The sequence below is a fragment of the Thyridium curvatum genome, assembly GCF_004353045.1.
Source record: "Thyridium curvatum strain D216 chromosome Unknown NODE_3_length_876553_cov_77.224826, whole genome shotgun sequence".
Taxonomy (NCBI): Eukaryota; Fungi; Ascomycota; class Sordariomycetes; order Thyridiales; family Thyridiaceae; genus Thyridium; species Thyridium curvatum.
Genome location: NW_022156758.1, coordinates 162,180 through 189,401, shown reverse-complemented (window position 1 = coordinate 189,401; position 27,222 = coordinate 162,180). Strand labels below are relative to the sequence as shown.

Sequence of the window (27,222 nt, the reverse complement as noted above, 5' to 3'; positions counted from 1 at the left end):
TTTGGAATGCTGGTTTAAAATGGTTGGGATGGTCTGGTTGAGCTTGGGGGGATGACCAGGTTTGATCACACCCTCACTTCGTAGCTGTGGGCGACTGGTACTAGACTGGCGTCTCCGAAGCACCCTTCGCGGGGCCATCTATCCACCATTGTCGAGCGAAATTATACGTCTTGATAAATGCCTCCTCCCTACCATCCTCCCTTCGTATTTTGCCACTAATCGCGACCTGACCGAGCGGGTCTTCCGGCAGCTCGATGTCCAGATCGTGGATCCTGCGCGACTCTGGGAGCACTGGCAGAGTCAGATTCCATTCCTGCGGGAGGCTCACGGCGTCAAAATCGTCCAGGATGTAGACCTCGGCCGGGTAGAAGTCGCCCTCCTCGATCTCCATGACCTTCTTGGCCACGATGGCCGCGACCCGGGAATCCCAGATACCTTCGCGGTGGAGCGAGGTGTCCAGAAGTTTGACAGCCTGCAGCCTGAGACGATGATGCCTGCACTTTGTGGCCACGAAGTAGAGCAGCGGGAGCCAGCCCAGATCGACGGTGGAGTGAGACTTGTCCATTTTGTGCTCGATCGTCTCAAACTCCCTAATGTGGCTCCTCACCTCCACAGCGTTTACGATTATGGATAGGAAGTCGTCAAAATGGGTGTCGTAGATCGACTCGTCGTCGGGCCAGAGGCTCGCTCGGAGCATGATCCTTGCCATAGTGTGCATGAGACGCAGCAAACCCACCGCGAACAAACTTCGTGGGGAAGAGTCCAGTTTGGAAACCTGTAAAGAGCCGATCCAACACGACAAGCCCGTGTCAATGTCTTGTTTCTCCACTAGCAGCTCTGGGGCATGAGTAGGTTGTTTATTTGTAGCTCTGTTTCGGCAGCGCACTGCCAAGAGCTGGACCCTCTTGAGCAGATTGTCCAGGTGGTCTCTGGCATGGTTCAGATCTCTGAAGCCAGTGATTGGTGGTCCGGGCTCCAGTTGCGGTAGATTTATGGCCGGAAAAGCAACATGACGGTTTCCAAGCAAGCCAACTTGCACCTGGAGCCTGTGGAACAGCTGAGCAATAGTCCCGCTGGCTGCTCTATCACAAGGACTCAGCGTTCGAGCACCATTGTCCCCGACTGTTGAGTACGGCGCTGCACCTTGGCGAAGGAGGCCAAGGCCGTTGCGAAAGTGGGACTCGGCCGCTTGGAAGTGCCCGCGGAGCATCTCCAGACAAGTGAGCATGGCACAGGCGACTAGCGCTATCTGCGTTGATGAGTGATCACTGCGGGACAGCACGGACTGCAGGTGGACGATGGCAGTGGTGTATTGCCGCAGCATGAACTGCTCTTGCTCGTCCAGGTCCTGAGAAACTCTGCCGAGATTGAGGCCCTTCTTAGCGGCCTTTTGGTGGTGCGAACTAAAGGCTAGAACCGAGTGTAGAACCGCCGGTTCCGTGGTGCTGGCCTGGAAGATTAACGACTTCCATATTTCCGCGACGAACAAGCCCGGCATCTTTGTCGTAGTGCGCCGGGCGAACCACTCGAAGCAGGCTTGCTCGCTATCGCTCACAATCAACGGCGAGCTTGAAAGGTCCCTTCTCACTACGATGCCGCTAGCTCTCGTCTCGGCGACAGCAAGCGCATTGGAACCAAGGCGAGACTTGGGCAGGCCGTGGTTCTGTAATGCAGGGCTCCCTCCACCCCACACGCCGTAGCCGTCACATGTGCGGCCGGTAGAGATGCATCGGTTGCATGCGGGCCTGCCCTCGTCGCACTTGACTTTACGGATCCTGCGGAATTTTGTCAACACAGGCCGAGAGACGTAGAGAAAACAGTGGGGATTGGAGAGAAGATGGGGGCAGTGGCAGGCTCACTTACTTGCAGGTACGGCACCCGGACTTGACTTTGGCTCGCCGTCCGGTCCGTGGCTGGGGCTGGTTGGCCGGCGCTTGTCCCAGTCCCTTGCAGCGTGTAGCTGCGTCCCCGTCTGTCATCTTGGAAACTCCTTTCTTCCGCGACGGCTCAAAGTTTGGCGCTGGAACCACACTCCTCTTCCCATACAGGTGATGCAAGACACCTCTATGAGGCATTAAGGAAATCCGGCCACGTCGGGACTCAAGACACGACATCTCTCGAAGCCGTCCTAAGTCCGACCCGGAGCTCGCAAACTCGGGCGGTTCATTCGCCAGAATAAGTGGAAACATGGCTCCACGGTTGACTCAGTATGATTGGTTTGGTCGGACTCTCTGAAAGCTGATTTGCTGTTCGGCAGCTCTTGTGGATTCAGCTCGACTCCTGAAGCAAATCGTCGTGATGGACCGAGACTTCGTGTCGGAAAGTATGGCCAGCGATAGACTGAGAAGAAATCCATGTTTCAATTCTCATACGCGACCTCTTTATAGACCATATAATGGAGATTGACGGACTTTATTTGTAATGTATCAGCTATGTCCGGCGTAGCTTCAGAGACTGGTGGTGGAGATGTTATCGGCACAAGCTAATATGACGCTCCATCACAGGACAATGGGCCGCGTATTTAAAGGCTTCCCAGGCTCCTTCGTTCAGGAAATTTGTCTTTAAATACGGGTATAGTCTCAAAACCAAAGTTGCTGTCTTGTTAATCATTGTGTACCACCACCCTCCGACTGGTCAAAGATGGCTTCTCAGAACATTCCTCTGCGCTCACTTGGCAAGAACGGCCCCAAGGTTCCAGCAATGGGCTTTGGCCTGATGCCGCTGTCATATGCATACGGAACAGTCCCTCCAGATGAGGAGCGTTTCCAGCTGCTGGATCGGGCTCTGGAGCTGGGTTGCACCTTTTGGGACACTGCCGAGTAAGTCCTCGTCCTAGCTTGTCTTCTAAAGCAGGCTCGAAACTAATAGCAGATGGTTCCATCAAGTTTGTATGGCGACAGCGAAGAACTACTGGGCAGGTGGTTTAAGCGGACCGGCAACCGGGACAAGATCTTCCTTGCTTCAAAGTTTGGATTCGTCAAAGGCGAGCCCGGTTATGCGGTCGAAAGCTCGGCCGAATACTGTAAGAAAGCTTGTGAGGAAAGTTTGCGTCTTCTCGGCACCGATCATATCGACTTGTGTGAGTGGCATCCACCCAGACTGCCTGAGAATCAATGGCATCGTGGCCCACACGGTAAACCTATCTAATAAGATTTACCAAAGACTATCTCCACCATCCAAACCCCAGGGTCCCCATCGAACAGACCATACGCGCCATGGCTGAGCTCAAAGCGTAAGAAGAACCCCTTTCAAAGCTGTATGTGGGTTACTCTTCTCACTTATACATCTTCCAGGCAAGGTAAGATCCACTACATCGGCTTGTCCAACTGCGGTGTCGCAACCATCCGGCGGGCGCACGCCATCACCCCAATCTCGGTCGTGCAGACTGAATACTCGGCCTTTCATCGCATAATCGAGGGTCCTGAGGGCCACAACACTCTGAAAGTGTGCCGCGAGCTCGGCATCTCGGTCGTCTGCTACTCGCCCCTCGGCCGGGGCATGCTGACCTCGACATTCGCCTCCCTCGCCGCCCCGGGCGAGGACGACCCAAAGGACATGCGGACGAAGTCCCTCCCCCGCTTCCTTGGCGAGGCCAAAGACCACAACGCCAAGATAGTAGCCAAGTTCAGCGAGCTGGCTGCCAAGCACAATTGCACTGCGAGCCAGCTGGCCATCGCTTGGTTGCTGAAGCAGGGGGACGACATCATCCCGATTCCCGGCACGAGGAAGATCAAGTGGCTGGAGCAGAACTGGGCTGCCTTGCAGATCCAACTGAGTGACGAGGACGAGAAGGAGATTCGTTACTTCATCGAGACGTCTGATATCAAGGGCAAGCACTTGCCTGAAGCGTTTGATGCCGACCTGGCTTTTGTCGAGACTGTGGAGGAGTCTTGAGCAATGACGATGAGCTACATAGGCCTTTGAGATATTTTACATCTTCGGCCAAGCTATCTTGAAATGAGGGTAGCCAAAATACATCTTCTAGGCTTCTCCAGCAGGCTTCACGTAACCATCTAGATCCGTGCTGTTCGCCACATCCTCCCACTCGTCCAAGACCTTGAGCGCATCCTGGCTCGTCTTTCTACAAACCTCCTGCGCATCCGACCCCAACACCAACCTCGTCGGCACCGTCTTACCCTCAGCAAGCCCCGTACCCTTCCCAATGTCAATCATCCTTGCGACGCCCTTCTTGGCGTCACCCGGCGCGGCGAGAAAGATGTCCTGGGTTGTCTTCAAGCTAAATTCTCTGAACTCGGCGTAGGCGGGGACGCGGTTCTCGGCGCAGACCAACTTGCTGTGGACCTCGGTGTGGTAGAAGCCTGGCTCGAGGCTGATGAGCTTGATGCCCGGCGCCATGAACGCGAGCTCCTCGGCGATGCACTCGACAGCGCCCGCGAGCGCAAACTTGGCCGAGCAGTAGGGCGTGGCAATGGCGGCGCCGAGCCTCGAGAAGTACGAGCTGACATACATGATCGTGCCCTTGTTGAGCGGCCGCATCTTGCCGAGTGCGGCGCGCGTGATGTTGAGCGGGCCGTGGAACATGGTATTCATGGCTGCTTCGATGTTCGCTTGCCTGATTCATGGCGTCGTCTTCGAGTCAGTACAGCACCAACATCGTCTTTGTATATGGAGTTGAAGAAGCATACGTAGTGTCTTCGAAGGCACCGATGGCCAGGTACCCTGCATTGTTCACGATGACGTCGATGCCACCGTAGATCTCCCAGGCCTCATTTATCCTGGCGGTTATCACATCTTCGGGAGAAGTGACATCGAGCTCTAGAATTGGGCAGCCCGTGTCTTTGAGATGAGCGAGCTTCGTCTCGATGTTCCGCCCTGTAGCAATGACATTGTCTCCCGCCGCACGGAGCTGACGGACAAACTCTTCACCGAAGCCACTGGAGCATCCGGTAATGAGCCACGTCTGGACCATTGTACTAAGTACCAAGTGTTTTCGTGGTGTACCTTGTCAAAATCTTGAGTTGGCTTGAGAAGGACGACTCGATCACTAGCTAGGGGTACGAATTATCAAACTCTTCGTTACGCTCAAGTACATCTCGTGCTGTGAGGGTTAACAATTATGGTGATACCTTGGACCTTTGTTCGCATTACGGGCAGTTATGCTAAAAGATTCCCCCCTCCCCCCATTAAGCTTAAGACTCATTCATACTTCGCCGAGGCATCCGGAGAAGGAGCCACGGCATGCATCATGGACTGGGGGGTAGACAGGGGCTAAAAGATCTAATTTGAAGGTAATGCTGACATTTATATCGCGCGAGGTGGATATCGTTCGGATCAAAACCACGACCATAGCGAATGTGTTGTCAGCACGCGAGTTGCGCGATCACATCACTCTCCACCTATTTCCGAGGGGCGATAGGAACTTGAACTAGGATCACAGCCACTCCACAAATTTCACCGGACTTCTTCAGGCGGAGGACGTATCACTATTAGCCAATGGGACGTCAACGTAATTTGATTAGCTTTGCATAGATGTCCTGCGCTGCTGATGCCTTGACAAACGTACAGAATTACGGATCTTGATTCTAGATCACACTATAATATGAACTATCCCCCATTGAAGTAGTGGAAACCAGATATATGCAAGTCGAAGGAGAAAGTCTGGGGTCACCCGGGCTCCCAGAACACCATGGAAAGCATATATTGGTACTCGTGCAGAAATGCACCTTGACACAGATAAGCAGTAACCATCCAGAGGCACCTGACAGCACCTATCGCAACCCGGCCAGGTATTCGCAATCTTAGACCTTGTTCCGCACCTCATCCTCGTCGGGCTTGACCTCCTTTACCTGATGGGGCTGCGTTTGCTCGCTGACCTCGACGTGCGTGACCTTGAGCGCCACCTCCTTGGCCCGCTCCGATGAGACGCACTGATACTTGGGGAAGTCGCGCACCGACACGCGGTTCTGGAAGAGCTCGTCCAGCTCCTCGAGCGAGCGGCCTTTCATCTCGGGGAGGAAGAAGAGGAAGAAGATGAAGGTAATGAGGTTGGATCCGGCCCAGATGTAGGCGTACTTCGGGCCCCAGTTCAGATTCTCCTTGTTGATAAAGTATGGCGCGGTGAAGGAGGTCAACCCTATGGTGTGAAAGATGATCAGAACATTGAGGCTTTCGAGCAGTTGTGAAGAGAGAAAGAGTGTCTGGACTTACAGGCAAAGACGTAGTTGACACCCGTACCCGTGCCGATGGTGATGACACGCAGCCGCGAGCTGCATAGCTCAGTGGCGATGGGCCAGCTGAGCGCACCAGAGAAACCGTTGTAAAAGCCATGGTACAGCAGCGCGAAGGCCATGATCGCCTTACCCGCGGGCTTGGTGTAGGGTGCAACGGTGAAGGCGACCGCGATGCCGAGCATGAACAGAGCGGACGAGGAATGGCCGATGAGCATCATGGAGCGCCGGCCGAGGTACTTCTGCCCGAGGAAGATGCACGAGATGACGCCGACGAGACCGCAGACGCTCTTGAGGATGGTGGCGAGGAAGGGCTGGTCGACGCCGGCCATCTGGAAGAAGAAGGTGGCGTAGCCGACGACGAGCCACAGGCCAGACGAGGTGTGGGACACGATGACGGCGAAGCAGAGAATGGTGCGGCGTAGATCGGGGCCCCGGAACATGTCCATGAACGACGAGCCCGAGGTCAGCTCCTTCTCCTCCTCGATGCCGTGGCTCATCTCCTGGAACTCCTCCTCGAGCAGCTCGGGGTGGTTCCGGAACGAGTTACCGCGCAGAATCTCGAGAGACTTGCGGGCCTCCTCGGGGCGGTTCTGAACGAGCAGCCAGCGGGGCGACTCGGGCAGGAAGAACACGAGGACAGAAAGGCAGAAGGGGATGGCGTAGAGGCTGGCCAGCGGGATCTGGTATGCGTGCTTGTTCTTGATGTTCTTGGCGAAGTTGTTGGCGATGGCGCCGAGGATGCTGCCGATGCTGACCCAGATGCCAAAGAAGGAGACGATGGAGCCGCGCAGATGGGCGGGGCTGACCTCGGCGGTGTAGACGTTGGCGAATGTGATGAAGAAGCCGTTGGAGACTCCAATCAGGATACGGCCGACGTAGAGGGCGGCCACGTGCTCGGAGCCGATCTGGAGGCCAGCAGCGACGAAAGATATGAGGGAGGCGACCCAGATGGCGGGCTTGCGTCCGTAGTATTTGCCCCAGGTGGCGGTCAGAAGCACGCCGATGATGGTGCCGACATTGAGGAAGGACGTGATGAGCTGCTGCACCGTCGTCGCGATGTTGTACCCCGTCGGTCCCTTGGGGTCTTTGTAGCCGAATACCTGAAGGAAGCCAACCATGGCCTGTTGTGCTGACATGTCAGCATACGATTAATAGGTTCATTGGACTCTGCAGGGTTCGGAAGGGCACGCATGTACCTGGAAACCACCGATGGTAGCTGTGTCGTAACCGTACTGACAGTTGGCCATCGACATAGCTAGGCAGATGAGGATGCACTTCATGTTGTCGCGCACCGGAGTGGCGCGGGCTTTGCTGCCAGCCATGGCTGGTGATCCGTGTCTCTGGAACTCTAGAGGCTGGTGGAAAGGGTGGGTAAGGGTGGTCTGGAGAAGGGGAGAACAGAGAAATCTATTGATAGGCGGCGCAGCTGAAGAGATGAGGACATGAGGACATGAGGACATGAGGATATGAGGATATGAGGATATGAGGATATGAGGATATGAGGATATGTCGACCTCACGTCCAGCGGACTTGTGGATATTATAGTGCTACCCCAGATCCCCAGATGATTTGAAATGTTTGGCTGATGAATGAACAGACAAGAACCCTTTCCCCTCCTTTCCCCACGCTCTAAGATAGTCAAGTCTGGGGGGAGCGGGCCTGAGCTGAAGGCATCCCCAGTTGCCCCAACATGCGGACTCCAGAAGTGCGGAGCGGTGACAAGCTGCCAGAGACGGGGATTTGCGGGGAGAACGGTAGCATTTCTTTTCCCCCGAGCTCAGCCAGTCACAGCCCAACGCCAAGGCTGGAAGTGAGGGGCATAGCATTCTGAGATTGCGGTAAATCCATCCTTTGGGATCCTCTTTCTTCCCTGCTCTGAACAAATCAGATTCTCGGCAGGGTTACGTGGCAAGCTTGCCGGTTGGTCCAGGACGACACGGACTTCACACCCCGTAGTAGCACATCTACCTGGGTTGAAATCATTCAATGTAGATGAATTCAAGCGCCATGTTTGTTCAGTGTCATTGTTCTTTCTTGTCTACCTCTCGATTCACGCACTCTCGAGAAAGAAAGTAACAAGGAACCATATAGCATACTCAATTTGTTGTCACAAAGGTAAGCAGATAAGCCAAGAGTACCCAGACGAGATTGCGTGGGGGCGGCAAAGAGAACGACATGGCGATCAGTTATCCCTTGTATTCTATTGTGACATCGCCATGGCTCACTAAGGCACGAGGCGAGTGACACAAGGGCGCCGCACCAAAGCTGAAAGGAAATCAGCTTCGTCGTTCCAGCCCTGAATTCTGAATCGGGTGATAATTTTGATGTCCGATTCTAAGCGGGGGGGGAATATGCTGTCTGCCTCTACAATGTCTTGAGAGCTTAGCACTTTCATTCAGTCGTGTAATAGAGACAGGCAGCCATGGATCCAAGGAGGTCAAATAAATTGAACAAGGGCCGGTGAGATGCATTGATCCCGGCATGTTTCGGCAGGATTCCTCTACCTGGTGGTCCGTGAGTCAGCGAGTCTGGATGTCCGTGTGCACGAGTTCGTGAGGGCGTAAGCGCTTCCTATCTGATATAATTATCAGCTTTAAAGATCAAACAGCTGAGTAAAGTCTTCATTATAGAAGAAGAAAAATGCTGTGTGTGGTATGAAAAGTAGATGGGTACTGGAGACATCAGAAATGGAGATAACTTGGGTGCTTTTCCTGAGGAAGTAAGCTGGATAGATTGGCGGCGATTACTCGTGATCGGGTCAATTTGACACAGTCTTCCAGCTCCGGCAAAGAACTTCAGACGGCCTTTCAGTGACTTACATGGTCCCTGGTACGCCCCATAGGGCATGTAAGGGTGATAAGTGTCAACGAGAATCAAGGGGAGACAAAGACATGTCTCCATGTAGGTACACCAGTACTCGGGCACGCCATGCCCGAGATGTGGCAGCCGACACGCAGTGCAACCACACCGGGCGAGTGAATCAGCCAGCTAGACTACCTTCTTGCAAGCTAGGCAGTGACACACAACTTGAGCTCGCGCGGGGGGCGGCTTTGACACTGAGGCGAGGTGATGGTCATCGGCGGGTGGCACGCGCTCGCTGGTGCAACAAAGCTGAACAGCCACTTGAAATCTCTGTGCTTCTGGCACGTTAGGGAGCAGAGTAAGTCCGCTGTATTCACTATGCCGGCTGTTTTTCGGGGCAGGAGTCACAAGAGTGACGTGACGCGACGCGCAAACAAAACACCAGTGCGATATCAAACAACCGCAATGGAACCGCTGGAAGAAGAAAAGACACTACCATCTCGACCACCTCCATCACAATCACCGCCTTCACAACCACCGCCATCACCACAGTCCACCAGCTTGCTTGCCTTCTTGCCTGCTTGCCTGCTTTCCAGCTTGTTTTCCAGTCCGTTTGACAGCTCTCACAGTCACAGATGCATCCACACGTCATTGCCGCTTGGCTCTCCGAGATCCCTCAACTATCCCCCAAAACCGCCTCCAGCACGCGAGATGAAGAAGAAGCTGCTACTTCTGCTGCCACGGCTGCCGCAGAGCATTCACTGTGCGCCGACTTCCCCCTCCTCGCACGAAGACGACAGGGACAGCGACATCGAGAAGCCTTGCAATCCATATCCACGCAAGCACCGCAGCTCAACATCATCGGCATGCCGGCCAAAAAACGGAAACGCGTTGGCAGCCCAACCAAGAACACAGCCATACGTTGGGGAGATGATGGTGGTGAGGATGAGCGTGGCGGTGGCGATGGTGATGGCGACAGCACTGGACAAGAGAACAGCGAGCTGGATCAACCTAGCGACGACCTCGATGCCACACCAAGGGCGTCAGGATCCGGCGTCCGCCTCCGCAGTTCAACATTCACCAACGCCATGTACCAACTTCCACCTGCAGTTGGTATTAACAACGCACAAGGCTTGGACTATCCCTCGTCACCGCAGCGGAAGAGCACCACTTCGCGTAAACGATCTGCAAGTCCTGTCAAAAATACGCAACCCCTCAATGCTCTCTCCGAGACGCCTGTCCGGTGGTTTACGGGGGATGTCATTCGCTGTGTCCAGGATATCATGGAGCTGTGTCCAGATCATATCGAGATAGTGCGCAGGCTTGGAAACATCGCCGGTGGCATAACACCCTGTATCCCGACTGAGGTGAAGGGAGAGCTAGATCCTGTCGAGAGATTCCGTTGCATCGATTCAGACTTCACAGTTGATAAGGCTGATGTGGCTGGTGGTTGCAACGGCGATGAGGACGACGACGATGACAACAGCGATACCAAGGCCCCTTTCCAGCTCCTCTACGAGCTAGAGGTCCTTCGAGAGATCGTCGAGAGTACGCATAATTGCGTTCTGGGTATGCCAAGCGAGCCAGCGTGGAACGACGAGGTCCATTCACCCTTGCTGCGTCTCGCTGTCAAGTACCTAGATCATGTTCGGGCAGTCAACTTCACCCGTGTACCCATCGACCAAGCCTTCCTTACCTCCGCCACTAGGTTGCCGACGTCGTTGTTGTCAGCAGGGACTAGCGAGTCCTCAACTTCCACCATGGGTAGTAGGATGATCGACTACGCCATGATTCTTCGGCTTCCCCTGCGCTCCCCCCTGTACTGCCAAATGACCAGCTTCCTTCACTCCCAGTGCAGCCCGCCCTGGAATCCAACGACTATCAACCCAACAACAAACGAAGGTCTTTGGGACGCACCGACTGGCGTCCTGATCGAGACCAAGGCCGACTCGGGCACCTTCTCGGTGGGGCGCACTCAGCTAGGTCTGTGGGCAAGGGCATGGTTCAAGCGCTTCGAGATGCTGAGGTCATCCTCCCCCATGCAACCATGCATACTGCCGATTATCTTTGTCGTGTCTGACAGTTGGACTTGCTACTTTGCATGTCACATTAATGGCAAGATCGACATCGTCGGCGACTTGTGTTTGGGCAGTACGAAGTCGCTAAGAGGAGCTTACCGTATTCTTGCCGCTCTACGGGAGTTGGGCTGCTGGGTCGATCAAGAATTTAGAGCCTGGATCGAGCAACTGGTCGGTTACCAGGAGGAAGAGGAGGAGGTGGAAGAGGAGGAGGAGGAAGAGGGGGAGGAGGAGGAGGAAGAGGAGGAGGAGGAAGAGGAGGAGGAGGAAGAGGAGGAGGAGAGGAGGAAGAGGAGGAGGAAGACTCAGCTTGATTGACTGGGTGTTAGCAGAAGGACTTCGCTGGTCATCCAACCCATTGATCGGTTTCACGCATTGGGATCGCTCTGTGACCCCCCGAGTGCTGTATTGTGAGATAGTTACCCTTGCTCTAGAGCCAGTCCTTTTCACCTCAGAATTGGGACATGAATTGATAGAACTGAGTTTTCTCTTGATAACCTTCCTGGGCATGCTCGATTTGGTCCAGTTCACGATCGCCCACAAAGTGGCAAGGAGGGAAGGGACTGTGCGACATGCACTACGAGACACTTTGCACTTTTGTCTTCCTAGCCAAGATCTCTTGCCTTTCATTGCTGATGGGAATCCTCTGGGATCGGAGACAGTTACACGCCCTATTCCTAAACAGGCAATCCTAGGCTCGAGAAACAGCGGCGCTCAGGGCCCGTTGGGGAAGAAGTTGTTCCAGGGTATCTGCATGGTCTCGGCACTCGCGTTGATGATCTGGTTGTCCCACATGGACTGTGTAAAGTCAATACAGGTCAGCCAAGCATCCAACCGGTGAGAACCAAAAAGTCAAACAGAAAAGTCAAGCGGCTAGAAATACGTTGACCTACCCAGTCAGATGTAATCACAGGATCCATCATCGAGTCCAGGTCGCTAAGCTCCCCACCCGCCATCGACCAGAGCGAGGGGGGTCCGTCACCCCAGCCAGGCAGCCAGGGATGGCTAGCCGAAGTATTCGTACTCGCCCAGGACGACGAGTCGACAGCCTGAATGGGAACCAGACCGGGATTCATGGTGGCACTCTGGCCCATCGAGTTCAGCGGCGGGACCGAGGGAGGCGACACGCTAGGCAGTGCCGTCGCAGGGAAAGACGGTAGATGGGATATCATGGACGAGCTTGTGGCATTCCCAGAGATGCTGCCCATCGCGGAGTCTGGACTCGAGTCGTACTCCTGCCCCGTTGACAGCGCGAGCATGCGAGTCAGGATCTTGAAGGCTCGGTTCGCCTCTGCGGAGTGGCTTCTCGACGCCTGCCAGATAGATCGAGAAGTGCCCAGAATCTCGAGCAGTCGCTCCTTTGGCATGACGGCGTGCTTGCCTTGCTCGGGAGGTTGTCGTGCTACGCTAGCCCCCTTTCCGTGGTCCTTTTCCGCCCTCACCGCGTGCGACAACTCGAGACAGAGAATCATATCCGCCAGCAGGAAGTCGTGGATGCTGATATTGGAAATGAACCACTTTTCTTTCGACAGGCGTCCCCCAGGCTGGATCTCGTTGTGGATATCATACTGATGCTTCAGCGTCCTCGTCGCAGCATCGACACATGCCCATCTCGAATACGCGAATCTCTCGTCCGTCTGGGCGAGCCCCAAGAACTTGCGGTGCAGGACGCACCGGCTCTTCTGGTATATCAGCTCCAGGAGGTAGCGCTGCATGATGATGTCTATAGGATCGGTAACGGACTGGCTGAACGGCCGCATGCGCAGCAGCGGAGTCATGGCCTCGTGCATGGCCTCGAGCCGCTTGTCCATGTCAATGACCTCTTCGTACTTGGGCACTTTGCTAAAGTTGACGAGGGTGAGGATCTCGCCAAACATGCGCATCATCCTGTTCTTGACAATCACGTACAAGGCCGGCGTGCGCTCTGTCTCGGGGCGGGAGGGAGGCATCTCAGTGGTGCTCTCGTCAAAGTCCTCGTCGAGATAGTTACCTGGCGGTTCAGTATCGAAGGAATTAGGATGGATGTTGGTCGGGAGGCCGAATATGAAGGATATGAGCTCGTCGGTCTCGGTCAACAGCGTCCACATCCGACGCCGCATCTCGCCTTCGAACGGCGTCATCCCAGCAAAGTGCTTGGGATCCCGGTGCATGTTCATGTGGCGCGCGAGGCGGATGGTGACAGTCAGGAGAATGGAAACGCCGGGCTGCGCATCGACCTGGAGTAGGTACTCGGCGCCGAAATACAGCATCATGGCCTCGATCTTGTACTTGATGTTGGGCCGGGTGTAATCATCGAGCGCGAGGCAGTGCGCAGCGCGGCCGCGGTAGGCGGTGGCAACTTGCTGTGGGCTGCCAAGGTTCCCTGGCATTTCTTCCTCGCCCCGGAGGCAGAGGAGGGCAGCGTGCGTGACCATCATGAAGAGGAGGGCTAGGTATGTGAGGGTGCTATCCTGAGGATTCTCCCAGAATTCCTCGTAGTTTTTTAAGAACGACGGGACGTGAAACATCACTACATTTTGAGTCAGTGCAGGCAGGCAGGAGCTGAAATGAGAAATTGATCGTGGGAACGTACTGAAAGCAGGCTCATTGGCCGAGAAGAACTTGGCGATGATTCTGTCAGTGATCAATCGCGGGGGCATAAAGCCCAGCATATCATGCACAGAGGCTTGCGGGAAGGGGCCCAGCAGGAGGACGGGGCCCTTCTGCGCCGGTACAAAGGACTCATAGTCGGTGTCCTGGTCTTCATAACCGTCGTCGTAGGACTTGAGATCTTCGGTGAGTTTGGAGACCTGTTGAAGATGCCACTGCGTGAGCAATTGTACGTCAGTGACGATTCAGAGCTCATCTTACATCATCCAGGATTGCCTCCCAGTTGGCGGTATCAATATACTGTCCATATCCAGCCGCTGCACTCCCAGGCTCTCTGAGTTCCGGGAGAGTCAGTCGCCCGTCAGCGGATCCTTCGTCATCACGGCTCTGACGCGTTGAAGAATGCGAATCATCGCCAGGAAGCAACTGGGGGTCGATTGCTCCCCCATCCCTTCGCTGCGACCTCAGAACAGACACCAGGCGTTCAAGATGCCGTAGTCTAGTCTGCATAGCCGGATCGGCGGTGAGCGGCGCGCGGCGCGGCACACCAGCGCTGGCCGGCCGAGGCCCTGCTGCGCCAGCGTGGCCATGTCTGCCCTCACGCGGGTTCAGGTAGGGGATGTACTGGCATGTTGCCGTGATGCCGCGCTTCTCGCACTGGTCACAGGGCGAGGCACGGTTGCATTTCAGCCTAGACAAGCATCACGGTGTCAGCCAATGAATGATGTGACATGTCCTGGTATCATCGATGTGGTCAAGGGTGCAGCGGAGGAACGGGGCCAATTGAGAAGGAAAGACAGACTTCTTGTCCCGGCAGGTCGTGCAGGAGAACCGGATGCGGCTCCTCTTCTTCTGCTCTGCCGGAGTAGGAGCGGGTGCGTGGTGCTCCGGAGATGAGGCAAATCCGGTGGTGTTGGAGCTCGAGGGCGTCGGCATTGCGGAATTGGCGATGCTCGTCTCGCGACTGGCGGCTGTTGCTGTTGCTGCTCCTCGCACAGTGAGGTTTTCCATGATCCGACTGGAGGCAATAACACGACTGTCACCACCACAAGAGCGGTATGTGCAAAGCGCTACTCAACGTGCAAAGGGTTTCGAACTTCGCTCCCACACCAGACGAGTGAGATTTTGAGACGCGGTCGGAGTTTTGCCATAGCTCCGCTGGTGTGGATTGTGATCAAACTTCACTAATACGACCTCGTGTTCCTTGGCACCCAAGATCATTCACTTCAATCCGCTCTCCAACCTTTTGAACACGCAGTATCTCCTCCTGTGTGAAGAATATTGAAAGATAAATTTCATCTCTATGCAGATCTGCAAAGATGCAAAGGTCCTATGAGCTCCTCTCAGAGGCTGCTACTCTACTTCGTGCCGTGATCACACTATGGTGGCAGCCCGGAAATAACGAGGCAGTCCGGATTTATCGTTTCCGCTGACCTTTTTGGCCTTCCCTTCTTTGGATAGGTCCCTCAAAGTTCGCAACAACACTGCTGCGCACTTCTGTCCGCCTCCCAGCTATTGTTGCTTCTATCACTTCTAATGATCATTCTCTAGCACCCCTTAACCAAGCGACCTTTGACATATACACGTGACATGTTCCGGTCGTCTCCCGTCATGATGAACTTCTCGAAAATCGTCCGGGTCGAGTCTTCCGCCTCGGGAACAGTCATGGCTTCGTTGGGCTCTGTCGTCACCCAGATAGCATCAAACTGCTTCCCGACCTCAAAGTTCCCGATCTCGTCTTCCAGGCAGCAGACTCTCGCACCGCCCAGGGTAGCGAGGTAGAAGACCTCCTCCAGTGACAAAGCCTTGTCCGCTCCCTTGGATGTGACTTCTTGCGCGTTGGATGCGATGACAGCTAGGCGGATGTTGTCCAGGATGCTCGACGAGAAACCACCTCCGCTGTCCGTCCCCAGCCCGACCTTGATATCCCGGCGCAAGAACTGCCGGATCGGCGCCGTCATGAATCCTCCCCCGACCGTCATATTGGAGATCGGACAGTGCGCAACGCCGCAGCCTAGACTCTGCACCCTCTCCATGTCATAGTCATTCATAAAGGTGCAATGCGCCAATATGGACCTCGTGCTCATCAAGCCGTAGCTCTCATACAGGTCCGCTTCGCTCTTGAAGCCGGGAAACAGCTCCTTCGTGGCATTGATCTCCTGCTCCGCCTCGTGGAAATGGGTCTGGATCGCGAGCTGCGGGTCCCGCGCTGCTATCTCGCCGAGCCCTTTCAGCAGCTCTGGCGTGCAGCAGATGGCAAACCTGGGAGTGATGACGGGCCTGACCAGCACGCCCTCGGGGTCGATGCTCTTGATGTGGCGGACGCACTCCTCGGTCTCGCGCAGGGACGACTCGGCAGACTCGTCTCTGAGGTAGTAGGGGGCGTTCCGGTCCATGTTGCACTTGCCCACGAAGGCCCTCTGACCCTTGGCCTTGCAGACGTCGGCCAGGATCTGCGTCGCCTCCGAGTGCCTGGAGCCGTAGTAGGACGCCGTCGTCACGCCCTGCCGGAGAAAGCCATCCACGCAGCTCTCGTAGACGCGCCTCGCGTAGGCTGGGTCCGCGAAGCGCGCCTCGTGGGGGAAGGTCACCCGGTCGAGCCAGTCGAGGATGTGCAGGCCCTGCCCGAGGCCCCGCATGGACCACTGGGGCGCGTGGTTGTGGGTGTCGACGAAGCCGGGTACGAGGAAGTCGCCGCGTCGGAGCCGGTGAAGACGGGCCCCCGGGACTCGCAGCGCCGCATCGTCGTGGGCGATGTTCTTGTGGAAGGCGCTTATCCGGCCGTCGGTGTCGATGACCAAGGCCGCATTCTCCAAGATCTCGAGCTGCTCCAAGCCGACGGAGTGGATGGCAGTGCCGTGAAAGACGAGTGGGCAGTCCATGATGCGGTGAGGCGTGAAAGACGAGTGGGCAGTCCATGATGCGGTGAGGCGTGACCAAAATAGTAAGACGAGTGAGTGGTTTGACAACTGCGGGGTCAAGTGATGGTCGGATTAGGGTCGTTGACTGCTTGGTATCAAAAGCAATCTCTAGCCAATGGAATTGATTCAACCACTTCTGCTTGACACAGTGAAGCTTTTGTGGCCACTGAACTGTCCACATACTCCCAGCACTTGCGTTGAGATATGCCATGGTGGCTGCTAGTCAAGTGCATGGGCAGGAATCACGCTCCATCTCGCAGAGGATTGGGGCTTTGCTGGATCCCGGGTTTCATTGATGGCCATGAAGAGAGAGCACGAGTCTGTGTATACCCCGGATTCAATACAGCGCCCTACATGAAGATTTTCGAATACATCAAGGTTATAAATGTTGACAGCATGTAATCAAGGGCCACTAGGACGCTAATCGCATGGGTGTGCAGAGTGATGTATGCCATCACAAGCAATTCACGCAGTTGTGGCACACGACAACTCACTTGCGAAAGATGATGCACGTCATGACGAGAGACAATCTTGGTTTCTAGAACTTGACAAGTATGTCTGAAACTGAGACTATCCGTGTTAGTTGCCCACGTATCGTGGCTCGACGATCGATTGCCGATTCGGTGCCGGTGGAGCGGGATTAAGCATCAAAACGCCCAAAAGCTTAGCTACATCCTGGACATAAAGCAGTTTAAGTCCGCCAATAAGAGGTTCAAAAGTGCAAATGCATAATTGTAGATATATATAAGATCCTATATAAGATCCTGTCCAAGGATTGTTGATGCCTTGAGGCTCGTCAAATTGCTTTTCACACACACACACAAGTTTACTGCATCGGCCATTGAACTGGAAAAAAAAGCCACAATCAAGCACCATGGCAGCCAAGACGGCACTCGTCCTCCTCGACCTGCAACAGGGCATCATCCCCATGGTGGGCGACGCCGACCCGAGCGTCTACCTCGAGCGCGTCGCCGCCACAGCGCAAAAGGCGCGCGAGGCCGGCGTGCAGGTCATCCACGTCAACACCTTCTTCCGCAAGGGCTTCCCGGACCTGTCGGCGCGCAACAAGTTCATGGCGCCCATCGTGGCCATGGTCGGGGACAGCGGCCAGTTCACCGAGGGCGACGCGTCGACCGAGTTCCACCCCATAGTGGCGCCGCCGCCGGGCACCAAGGACGTCGTCGTCACCAAGAAGCGGACCTCGGCCTTCACCGGGTCCGACTTTGAGGTGGTGCTGCGCAGCTTCGGCATCGAGACGCTGGCGCTGGCCGGGGTGGCGACGAGCGGGGCCGTCCTGTCGACGGTCCGGCAGGCGGGCGATCTCGACTACGGGCTCGTCGTGCTGGAGGACCTGTGCCGGGACTGGGACGAGGAGGTGCACCGGGTGCTGACCCAGAAGGTGTTTGAGAGGCAGGCCGACGTGCTCTCGTCTACGGAGTGGCTGGAGTCGTTGAAACAACAATGAAGAGAAAAGCGAGCGGATTGAGAGATGTACTGTCTTAGCCACGCATCTTCTTTATCCTTGATCTCCATGAGTCGGTAGTTACAGACTGAGCCCTCGGTGCGGTGCAGCTTGCTGACGCACCGCTTCTCAACCTCACACCACAATAAACAAGGAATAAGACATGCAGCTCTTGTTTTAGGAAAAGAGATTTGTGAGAAGTGACAAGTAATTGCCTAGCTAGGCTAAGGATAGGGATCCCCCAGCCATGCGTATATGCCAGTCATCCCAGCTGACCACGACGTGCTTCAGCTTAATGCAACATTGAAAGAGGCCCAGGCCCACTCACCGCTTGTTGCGATGCAATATTACTCCGTAATAGTTATGTAGCTAACGATATGGATGGGATATTGCTCTCCCGAACACACGAGTACCTACTTGTGGCAGTGCGTGCTCCCTATCGCCAGACTGCGCGCGCGATGCTATCGAACAAGACGCATCGCATCGACTGGATCATCATGTTCGCCAGTGCTGGGAAGCGATGGGGATGATTGAAGTCAAGAAGTAAGCTTTTAAAGTGGCCCGCCCCTCACACACATCAGCAGCATCACCAACGTCCCTCCATCAATCAGGCTGCACTCCATCTGCGCCACCTCTGTCATCGTCCGTGTTTCTCATGGCAGCACTCTCCTTCACAGCAATTGGAACCACAACCTCCACAGCATCGGGAGAGCACAGTCACCGCTCTCTCCTCCTTTTCTCTCCTCCATGTCACAATATCTCAGCCCCTATCACCAGTGGTTCCGCCAATCGCCAGACCAAGCGACCCCTCCGCCGCCGCCCGCAGGCGCAACGGCGCTGACGTCTCTCCCCATCATCCCACCACCACCACCTCCTCCTCTTCCTCAGTCCTCCTCCTCCTCCTCCTCCTCCTCATCGCCATTCTTCTCCCTCCTCCCCGCCGAGGTCCGCACCCAGATCCTCACCGCCGCCTTCGGCGCCCGCGAGATCCACGTCGACCTCTCCTTCAACCGCGTCGCCACCACCCACCCGCACCACACCGCCGGCGCCAGCTACCTGCCCACCCGCACCTGGGCCTGGCGCTCCTCCGTCTGCCACCGCCTGCCCGACCGCGACTACGCCCACGACGAGTGCAGCCCCGGCGGCTACCAGATGACCTGCGACCCGGCCAACGACGCCGCCGCCGACCCCTCCGCCTGCTACGTCGGCGCCCACGGCTGGCTGCTCGCCTGCCGCCAGGCCTACGCCGAGGGGCTCGCCGTGCTCTACGGCTCCAACGCCTGGCACGTCCAGTCCGGCGCCCTGCTGCTCTTCGGCCCGCGCCTCCTCAGCCCCGCCGGCCTGGCCTGCGTCGCCAGCCTGACCGTCCTGCTCGACCGCGCCACCCTCTACGCCCACGCCGCCGAGCACCTCGGCCTGCGCCGCGGCTGGCCCGCCTTCTGGGCCCTCGTCCTCTCCATCGGCGCCACCTTCCCCGCCCTGCGCCGCCTGCGCGTCGGCTTCAACACCGTCGCCCCCGACCGCGAGGCCTTCCGCACGAGCCCCCTCGGCATGGTCGCGGGCACCTTCATGCAGCCGCCGCGGGACCCCTGCGACGAGTTCCTGTGGGGCGTCGCGCCGCCGTTCGACCGGCTCGTGCGGCAGTACGGACCGCAGCTGCGGGACTGCGAGGTCGTGCTGCTCAACGACCTGTACGACGCGTGGACGCGCAAGGAGAAGGCCGCGGCTACGAGGGTCGAGACGGGGCCGCGGCCCCGGGACGAGCGGTTCTGGAGGTCCGTGGTGCCTAGTGGCGATGGGAAAGGGGGCGATGGCGAGCTTGGGTACTGGATCAGGAGGCAGCGGAGCCGGTATCAGGAGTGGGTGGACGACCACGACCTGATCTATGCATTTGGTTGATATGACACGACAGACTTGGGTTCGCACGAGGGGGAGCACGAGTGTGAGATGTGTATGAATAGCAGTTATGAGTTCATGATACCACACAACCCCACACATCTTCGCGTTTGCCAGAGGATGCAGGTAAGCTTCTGATGCAGCCGGCGATACCTCAATATCTGGAGCAAATATTTCCTTTTCATTCGCGTCGTATATGTCTCAATCTGCCCGTGCATGCACACCAATTAAGATCCCTCCAAGTCACCAAATGCAAACACATGAACCGTCAAAAACAACACCCATGACGCAAGGAGAAGTAGAGAGAAGAATACAATTCCCTCCTCCCTCAACATACACAAACCAATAGATTCCACAGGACAAATCCGCGGAACATAAGCCAAACTCCCGGCACCACCGCCGCCGCCGCCGCCGTCTGCTTCCATTTGGTGCTTTTGTTTCATGGGTCGCAGCACACGGCAGAAAGAGTGACGGGGATGGGGTAATTGTTGCCGCCCCCGAGTTGCTGCGGCGGCGGCTGGAAGTTGAGCACGTTGTCCACGGAGACGGTCTGCGTGTAGAGGCCGGCCACGCAGTTGAGCAGGTTGGACCCGGGCGAAGGGTTGCACGTGATGGCCACGTCGTCGGTCGGCAGCGTGCCCGAGTTGACGTCGAGGTGCGCCTGCTCCGGGTCCGTGTTGCCCTGGGGCTCGTTGACGGCGCCGATGAACTGCGCGCTGTTCCTGGCCGTCGTGAGCGTGTTCATGTTGGTGGCGTCGAGGAACCAGCACTGCGCGCCGGCCTTGAAGGTCTGGATCGTCAGCGGGCTGCCGGCGGTCATGGTCGTCGCCACGTAGCCCGTCGAGCCGTCGTTGAAGGTCACGAAGATGTAGAAGCTGGCGCACGTGGCCGTCTGCGTCGACGTCACCGACGTCGTGGTCGTCGTCGTGGTCTGCGTCGTCGACGTCGTCGTCGTCGTCTCCAGGCTCGTCGACGTCGTCGTCGTCGACGACGTCGTGACCGTGGTGCTCGTGCTGGTTGATGTCGCCGTCGCCGTGGCCGTGACGGTGGGTGTGGCCGCCGTGACCGTCTTGTGGTGCACGCCGATGCACGCGCAGGCGCTGCGGTACTTGGCGCGGTTGCAGGCGCCCGCGTACGGCGGGAGGGCCTCGGCGTCGGCCTCGCCCTCGGCCGCGCGCTTCTGCCAGCTGCCGGCCTCGGTGACCACCGTCGTGAAGGAGGTCGAGGTGCTGGTCTCGACGTCCGTGAAGCTCTGGGTGGCGGTCGAGGTGATCGAGAAGGTCGATGTCGTGGTCGTCGTCGACGTCAGAGTTGTCGACGACGTTGTTATGGTTGTGGTGCCACTGGTGGTGGTGGCGGTCACAGTCCTGTGCGGATAGGGGTTTGGTTGGTCAGCCTTTGTCCAACATCGACTTGGCCCTTGATGATACAAATAGGGAGAGAGAGAGAGAGAGACAGAGAGAGAGATACGAGAAGATCACTTACACAGCCGGAGGGGTGACAGTAGTCACCCACCACTTCCCGCAGTCCTGCTTGGCCTGGCCGAGACGCCAGGGGATCCGAAGAGCTAATTACACCTCAAGCGTCAGGAATCATGTGTATCAGGCCGAGAAAGTTCTCGAGCATAGCAATATCTGGCCCGGAACTTGGGTCAACCGCACCAGAAAGACACTCATCCTGAGTACAGGAGTCGGGGTCACCGTCAGAGGAGGTGTCAGGGACTGCGGCAGCATAGGCCGTCGCCGCCAAGCCCAAGAGCCCGAGCAGCTTCTTGAGGTGCATCTTGCCAGAGGGTGACTCAGGCACAGTTTCGGGTAGAGTTGAATCTCATCAATGAGAAAGAAAAGAGTCTGAGGTCAAGTTTCCAAGGTCTTGTTGTGGACGTGGCGGTCCGGAGAGCTCTGTTTTATATGCACAGTTCTGCCAGGCGCATCAACTTGCATCGTCGTGTCTGCCGTCTCCCAGCCATCCTTTCGGTAGTCCGTCCGCAATAGATAGAGTTTGCTGTTGGTGGTGTAGCTGTGTTTCAAAGAAAGTGGCCGGGTTGGCCGCACAAGGCTGCAAACTTCACGATGCTTTGGTTTCATATTTCCCACATTCACCACTAATGAGCACAAGGAATTATCAATTGAGAGTGGTTTTGCTGCTATCAGGTTAACTTTATCAGATATGCTTCGCGTTCTGTCCAGCTCCGTGGCTCTGGTGGTACCATCGAAACTCAGCTACACCCACCCACCTGTCAGGTCGGGAGTGCATAAGCGCAAGATACATGAGACGAGTCCCCCAAGTACTTCTCATTTACCAGGTAAGCATGCCTTTACATATGCCCTATCAGTAGAAACTGCTCGGATATCCGAGGCAGCGATATGCATATTGGCACCCAACACCGAATCTCCTTATCTGTCCAGCCTCGAGTATCATAGTTATCCTCCCCTCAATTCATATTCCTTTCTTTCCCCTGAAGAACCCGCTCAATGCACCCATGAGACCGGGCAGCCCCTTCTCTTCACTCCCAGCCACCATCCCTCCTCGGATCCACCCCGGCAGCTTCCCCTTGATTCTCTCCGTACCAAAGCGCCTGTCAACCAGGACGATGGACGCGTAATCATTCCTGTGCCGGATCGCCCTGCCAATGCTCTGGTTCACGGCTCTCATGCATGCGTTCTCGTAAAAGTCTCTTGCAGCTTGCTTCGATGCTGCAAGAGCCTGCTCTCTCGACATCTTTGGTGCGGCATCCTCAGAAGCATCCTGCTCGCCCGCATCTACTAGAGTGGTGAGACGTGCGAGTGTCGAGGACTCGATGTACTCGATGCGCGCTTTCCACTCGGCAGAGTTGATGTTTGGGTAGGGCAGTCCCACAATGACCACACAGCGGCCGAGGCGGTCAGAGAAGTTGATGCCCTCGCTCATCTTCCCGCCCACCACGCTCAACAGGAGCGCCCCGTTCCTTTTCGGTCCGCTCGGCCCCGAGCCAGCCTCTCCCAGGATGGCTTGGCTGTACTCGTTGAGCACCTCGTCGCTGGATCCACCTTTACTCTCTCGGAACATCGCTTTCTTCTCCTGCAGGCGATCCCACACAGACTTTGAGTCGTCCCGGGTATCCTTGCCCTGCCATATTGAAACAACCTCATCCAGGTATCCGTAACTAGGAAAGAACATGACGACCCCGTCGGGTACGATGCCGCATATGTTCAACAGCGCTAGCCCCAGTTGTCGTACCATGCCTATGTCGCTCCGCTTCTGGAAGCTAAACTCAAAACTTTCGGGGCCAGCAGCACGGCCAGGTTTCGGTGATGCGAGCGTCCAGACACAGAGGTTCGAGGGTGGTATTACGTGTCCGCAACTGAGTGTGGTAATCTTGGTGGGTGCCAGGGTAGGGAATAGGTGTGCCTTGTAGTCCTCGAAGGGAGACATAGTCCCGCCAGCAAGGATGACGGCCCTAGCGCTTGACGCGATTGAAGAGAATGCATGAGTCGGGGATAAAAGCAGGTACGAGAGCTTGATGTCTGTTGATGGAGGCGCCAGCTTCTCGTAGAATATACGACCTTCGGTGCTCAGGTTGGTGAGCGCGATGAGAAATGACACGAGCGTGTGGAGCACCGGTGTTGAGGATACGGGCTTCGACTGATCGGTCTTCTCTTGCTCCTCAGCGTAGGATGCGTAGCTCTCTACTTTGAACGCAAGTTTCGATTCTTGTACATATCTGACGAGGCGATACAGGTTTATCTGGTCAGCGCCCTTATGCTTGAGTAATTCGTTTGGGTCGGCGATGCCTTGGGAGGTCTGTGGTGAGAGTCAGCAAAACAGAGGATCTTCTGGTGAGACTAAACATTTAAGCAAACCTTTGATTGCGTAGCATTATTCAGCCACTCACTCAGGCCATCCACGACTTTCGCAATCTGTCCAATCATGACTCTGTTCTCGCCTTTGAGCTTCTTGCCAAACCTCTTGACGTAGCCACCGAGCATCTGCCGTGCTCTGCGCAGCTCACTCAAGCGGACCTCTGCAGCATACACATTGGCAACGGCATCCATGATGTTGTGTGCCTCGTCGATGACAACGACGTTGCCCTCGAGTTTGATACCCAGCGCATCTCTGGCACTTTGTTGTAGCAGAAGCGGATAAGGAAGGGTGATCACTTCCGCACCAGGGATGGCCGTGCGCGACGCGTAATAGGGACATACGTGCAGAGTCTTGCCGAGCTGATGCAAGTCTTCGATATCAGGGAGTGTCGCAAGGGCAGTATCCCGAAACTGATGAGTCTGGCTTATCTTCTCAGCGCCGGGCAAGAATGCACATTTGTTCGCGGACTTGGGCTTCTGGAGCTCCGCGCATCGATCGTTGATTGCAGCCACCGAGCCGAGGCGTGCGACACCGGGGTTGATGCATAGCCTTTGCCTTGACGAAAGCGGAATGTGTTTCACGCCTTCGGACTGGTCTTCATGCGACGTCTTCGTCGTCGACTGTGCGGCTGGAACTGACGATGGGAATGAGGGGCGGCGTAACTCTGAGACAAATTGGGTGAGCTGTGAATGTGTTCTCGATGTGTAGAATATCTGCAACTGGTTCAGCATTCAGACGCAGGGACTTTCATGAGGAGTGCTGACCTTGATCTCGTCTTCGAGCTGTTCGTCCTCGGCCTCATCACGCCTACCGGGCACGCCCATTCCCATCTCCTTCAGCAGTGCTCTCGTTTCGCGACTCAGTTGCGACAAGGGATCTTTGTCGTCGATCGTATCGTCATCATTCCAGTCGTCCACGAGAAATTCGGACTCTTCGTCGACAGTCTTTGGACCGGCTCGGTGTCCGGACTCTTCCAACCGCCTCTTCTTGGCAACCCGAGCCTCCATCTGCTTCTCCTTCTCGCGGATGCGGCGCAGGCGCTCTTCTCGCTCCTCCCATTCCTTAACGAGGTCATCTCGCTTTCGTTGTAAGAGCTGCTGTACGATCCAATCCGGCTCGTCCTTGAGCTCCTCTGCGGCGGATCCGAGAGACACCTCCAGCTGACTTTTCTTGAAGTTTCTCAACCACGTCAAGGCCGAGCAAATGAGAGATAGTGACTTTCCCTAATACTGTGTAAGATTATTGCCATGAATACATAAAGTGAAAATGTGCAATTCTTGTTTCCAGCCGCCATGTTTTAGAACGGAAGAAATAAAAAGAAACGAAATTGTAATGGTAACTGTACAAACATGACACCCAAAAATTGAATTGGCGGGCGAATACCAGAACATTATGGCGACCTACCGTGCCTGTGGGACTTTCCAGAATGCCTATCTGACCGTCGCCGCGTTGCAAGACATCATACGCAGTCTTCATAAAGTCAAGCTGAACATCATAAGGAGTGTATGGATGGTGGAAATCGACCCCATCAGAGAGCGGTGTGTCACCTCCATCCGTCATGGTGGGATTTGGAATTCGAATGCTGGTGAAAGTGATCTCTCATGCCTGTCCTTTTTCGTTCACAAGTTGCTTGGTGCTGAACATGGTCCTCCGAGCAGACCTTAGATATCGGGTTTGCTTCGTGAGATGAGCGACTCGGCAGTGATGCCAGGCAAGGTGAAGCTAAGCTCTGGCCAATCACACCACGGCTGACGTTGATTTGGCTGGGTCCGCGGTCCTCCAGTCAGGCAAGCGCAAAAGAGTGGAGTTTATCCAGAAAACAAGTCACCTGACTGGCTTTGTTTTTGTTCAATTCTTTTTGCAGGACCAGATCCAGTCGCTTCGGTCCCGCCAGCTGGTAGATGCCCCACCTGTCCGCACAATCAGCTGCCGCACATCGTTAGGGCTGGTCAACCCTCAAAATTATCAACATCCTAGTGAGAAAAAAGTTCACCATACGTTAGTAACGCCTGTTCCCGACGACCTTCAACCATCGACAACAGCATCCACAGCCAACGTCAAGATGCCTACCAGATTCTCCAAGACGCGCAAGCAGTACGTTACTACCGATATCCCGTTCCTCTTATTCGAACCAAACATCTGTCATTTGTCGTCGGTCGCGGTCGGGTCCTTCCGGTAGAGGGGAGATTGATTGTCGCAGACGATGGTGGGCGGAGGAGGGAGAGGATGAGCAGGCGGGCAGGGAGCATTGCTCACGATGCCGAATTGCCTTGTTCTCGTCCTTCTCGCAATAGAAAAATGGAGGACTCGACTCGACTGACAGAAGGAACTTGATCTCGCATTTCGCGCAATCTTCTGGATCCCATGCTGACTCTTTGTTTTTCAACAGCCGCGGCCACGTCTCGGCCGGTAAGGGTCGCGTTGGCAAGCACCGCAAGCACCCGGGTGGTCGTGGTCTTGCCGGTGGTCAGCACCACCACCGTACCAACATGGACAAGTACCATCCCGGTTACTTCGGTAAGGTTGGTATGAGGTACTTCCACAAGCAACAAAACCACTTCTGGAAGCCTGTCATCAACCTGGACAAGGTACGTTCGAAATCGAGGGGGAGAGAATTTTTCCACCTGTCAACAACGAGCCAAGCGGGGCGTCTGGGAACTTCACGATCTTGGAGAAGTGCTGGATGCGAAGAGGAGGGACCAATTGCTGGGAGAGGAGCGGAAGACGCACGGCTGTGTTGTTGGCAGATGGAAGGGAATAAAGAGAATAATGGTCAATCAGAACGTTGTACTGACTGAAGCGCTTCTGCAGCTCTGGTCTCTCGTCCCCATCGAGACCCGCGATGCTTACGTCGCCGGCAAGAAGACCGACACCGCCCCCGTCCTCGACCTCCTCCCCCTCGGCTACTCCAAGGTTCTTGGCAAGGGCCGCCTCCCCGAGATCCCCATCGTCGTCCGCGCGAGATGGGTCAGCAAGCTGGCTGAGAAGAAGATCACCGAGGCCGGTGGTGCTGTCGAGCTGGTTGCATAGATGGAGCGCGGCGCAGCGTTGTTGGGGAATTCATTTTGCAAAGGAGTGGAAAAATCTGGCAGGCAATGATCACAGGGCCGAAGGATGATCTCTTACGAATCAGAGTAATTCAGTAGGGGGCATCCGGACATTTCAAAGGGCACCGATTTTTCGTGCTGGTTGTACAGGACGGGGTCCAGGGACGGCTTTTCGCATCGCATGACAAATGGCTTCTTTTGGGAGTTCAATGAATGGAAAGAGACACTTTCTCCAAATTGTTTCCTCTGTCTGCTTGCTCTGGATTGATTCACATGTGCATTGATCTCCTTAAGTGTCTGTTGCATGTGTCTACTGACGCGTATTTATTGACTATGAATCTAGGTATGTTTCCGAACCAATTGGGTTCTACATGTAATACATGCGAGCACATC

The 27,222-nt window shown here is 55.8% G+C and overlaps 11 protein-coding genes across 11 annotated transcripts; 5 read left to right on the top strand and 6 right to left on the bottom strand.

The window, feature by feature from the left end:
- Positions 1-100: 100 nt before the first annotated feature.
- Positions 101-2,075, bottom strand: E0L32_000749 (uncharacterized protein; the record flags this gene model as incomplete). The annotated part of the gene is made up of 2 exons (XM_031142244.1): positions 101-1,775; positions 1,864-2,075. 2 exons carry the CDS (start codon positions 2,073-2,075, stop codon positions 101-103), a joined length of 1,887 nt encoding a protein of 628 aa, XP_030994283.1.
- Positions 2,076-2,640: 565 nt separating this feature from the next.
- E0L32_000748 (uncharacterized protein) lies at positions 2,641-3,894 on the top strand (the record flags this gene model as incomplete). The annotated part of the gene is made up of 4 exons (XM_031142233.1): positions 2,641-2,819; positions 2,886-3,079; positions 3,163-3,232; positions 3,294-3,894. The coding sequence occupies 4 exons, from the start codon at positions 2,641-2,643 to the stop codon at positions 3,892-3,894; spliced, it is 1,044 nt and encodes a 347-aa protein (XP_030994282.1).
- Positions 3,895-3,981: 87 nt separating this feature from the next.
- Positions 3,982-4,930, bottom strand: E0L32_000747 (uncharacterized protein; the record flags this gene model as incomplete). The annotated part of the gene is made up of 2 exons (XM_031142221.1): positions 3,982-4,573; positions 4,647-4,930. 2 exons carry the CDS (start codon positions 4,928-4,930, stop codon positions 3,982-3,984), a joined length of 876 nt encoding a protein of 291 aa, XP_030994281.1.
- Positions 4,931-5,759: 829 nt separating this feature from the next.
- E0L32_000746 (uncharacterized protein) lies at positions 5,760-7,651 on the bottom strand (the record flags this gene model as incomplete). The annotated part of the gene is made up of 3 exons (XM_031142210.1): positions 5,760-6,094; positions 6,169-7,312; positions 7,388-7,651. The coding sequence occupies 3 exons, from the start codon at positions 7,649-7,651 to the stop codon at positions 5,760-5,762; spliced, it is 1,743 nt and encodes a 580-aa protein (XP_030994280.1).
- A 1,977-nt stretch (positions 7,652-9,628) lies between these two features.
- On the top strand, positions 9,629-11,389 carry E0L32_000745 (uncharacterized protein; the record flags this gene model as incomplete). The annotated part of the gene is made up of 1 exon (XM_031142199.1): positions 9,629-11,389. The coding sequence occupies one exon, from the start codon at positions 9,629-9,631 to the stop codon at positions 11,387-11,389; it is 1,761 nt and encodes a 586-aa protein (XP_030994279.1).
- Positions 11,390-11,785: 396 nt separating this feature from the next.
- E0L32_000744 (uncharacterized protein) lies at positions 11,786-14,671 on the bottom strand (the record flags this gene model as incomplete). Its single annotated transcript, XM_031142188.1, has 5 exons — positions 11,786-11,869; positions 11,965-13,580; positions 13,644-13,875; positions 13,922-14,351; positions 14,463-14,671. The coding sequence occupies 5 exons, from the start codon at positions 14,669-14,671 to the stop codon at positions 11,786-11,788; spliced, it is 2,571 nt and encodes an 856-aa protein (XP_030994278.1).
- A 536-nt stretch (positions 14,672-15,207) lies between these two features.
- On the bottom strand, positions 15,208-16,542 carry E0L32_000743 (uncharacterized protein; the record flags this gene model as incomplete). Its single annotated transcript, XM_031142177.1, has 1 exon — positions 15,208-16,542. The coding sequence occupies one exon, from the start codon at positions 16,540-16,542 to the stop codon at positions 15,208-15,210; it is 1,335 nt and encodes a 444-aa protein (XP_030994277.1).
- A 913-nt stretch (positions 16,543-17,455) lies between these two features.
- E0L32_000742 (uncharacterized protein) lies at positions 17,456-18,046 on the top strand (the record flags this gene model as incomplete). The annotated part of the gene is made up of 1 exon (XM_031142166.1): positions 17,456-18,046. One exon carries the CDS (start codon positions 17,456-17,458, stop codon positions 18,044-18,046), a length of 591 nt encoding a protein of 196 aa, XP_030994276.1.
- Positions 18,047-18,790: 744 nt separating this feature from the next.
- On the top strand, positions 18,791-19,942 carry E0L32_000741 (uncharacterized protein; the record flags this gene model as incomplete). The annotated part of the gene is made up of 1 exon (XM_031142155.1): positions 18,791-19,942. The coding sequence occupies one exon, from the start codon at positions 18,791-18,793 to the stop codon at positions 19,940-19,942; it is 1,152 nt and encodes a 383-aa protein (XP_030994275.1).
- Positions 19,943-20,378: 436 nt separating this feature from the next.
- Positions 20,379-25,342, bottom strand: E0L32_000740 (uncharacterized protein; the record flags this gene model as incomplete). The annotated part of the gene is made up of 8 exons (XM_031142144.1): positions 20,379-20,729; positions 20,824-21,306; positions 21,425-21,506; positions 22,172-22,175; positions 22,510-23,722; positions 23,782-24,495; positions 24,547-25,005; positions 25,187-25,342. 8 exons carry the CDS (start codon positions 25,340-25,342, stop codon positions 20,379-20,381), a joined length of 3,462 nt encoding a protein of 1,153 aa, XP_030994274.1.
- Positions 25,343-25,844: 502 nt separating this feature from the next.
- On the top strand, positions 25,845-26,812 carry E0L32_000739 (uncharacterized protein; the record flags this gene model as incomplete). The annotated part of the gene is made up of 3 exons (XM_031142133.1): positions 25,845-25,876; positions 26,172-26,370; positions 26,426-26,812. The coding sequence occupies 3 exons, from the start codon at positions 25,845-25,847 to the stop codon at positions 26,810-26,812; spliced, it is 618 nt and encodes a 205-aa protein (XP_030994273.1).
- Between the last annotated feature and the right edge of the window lie 410 nt (positions 26,813-27,222).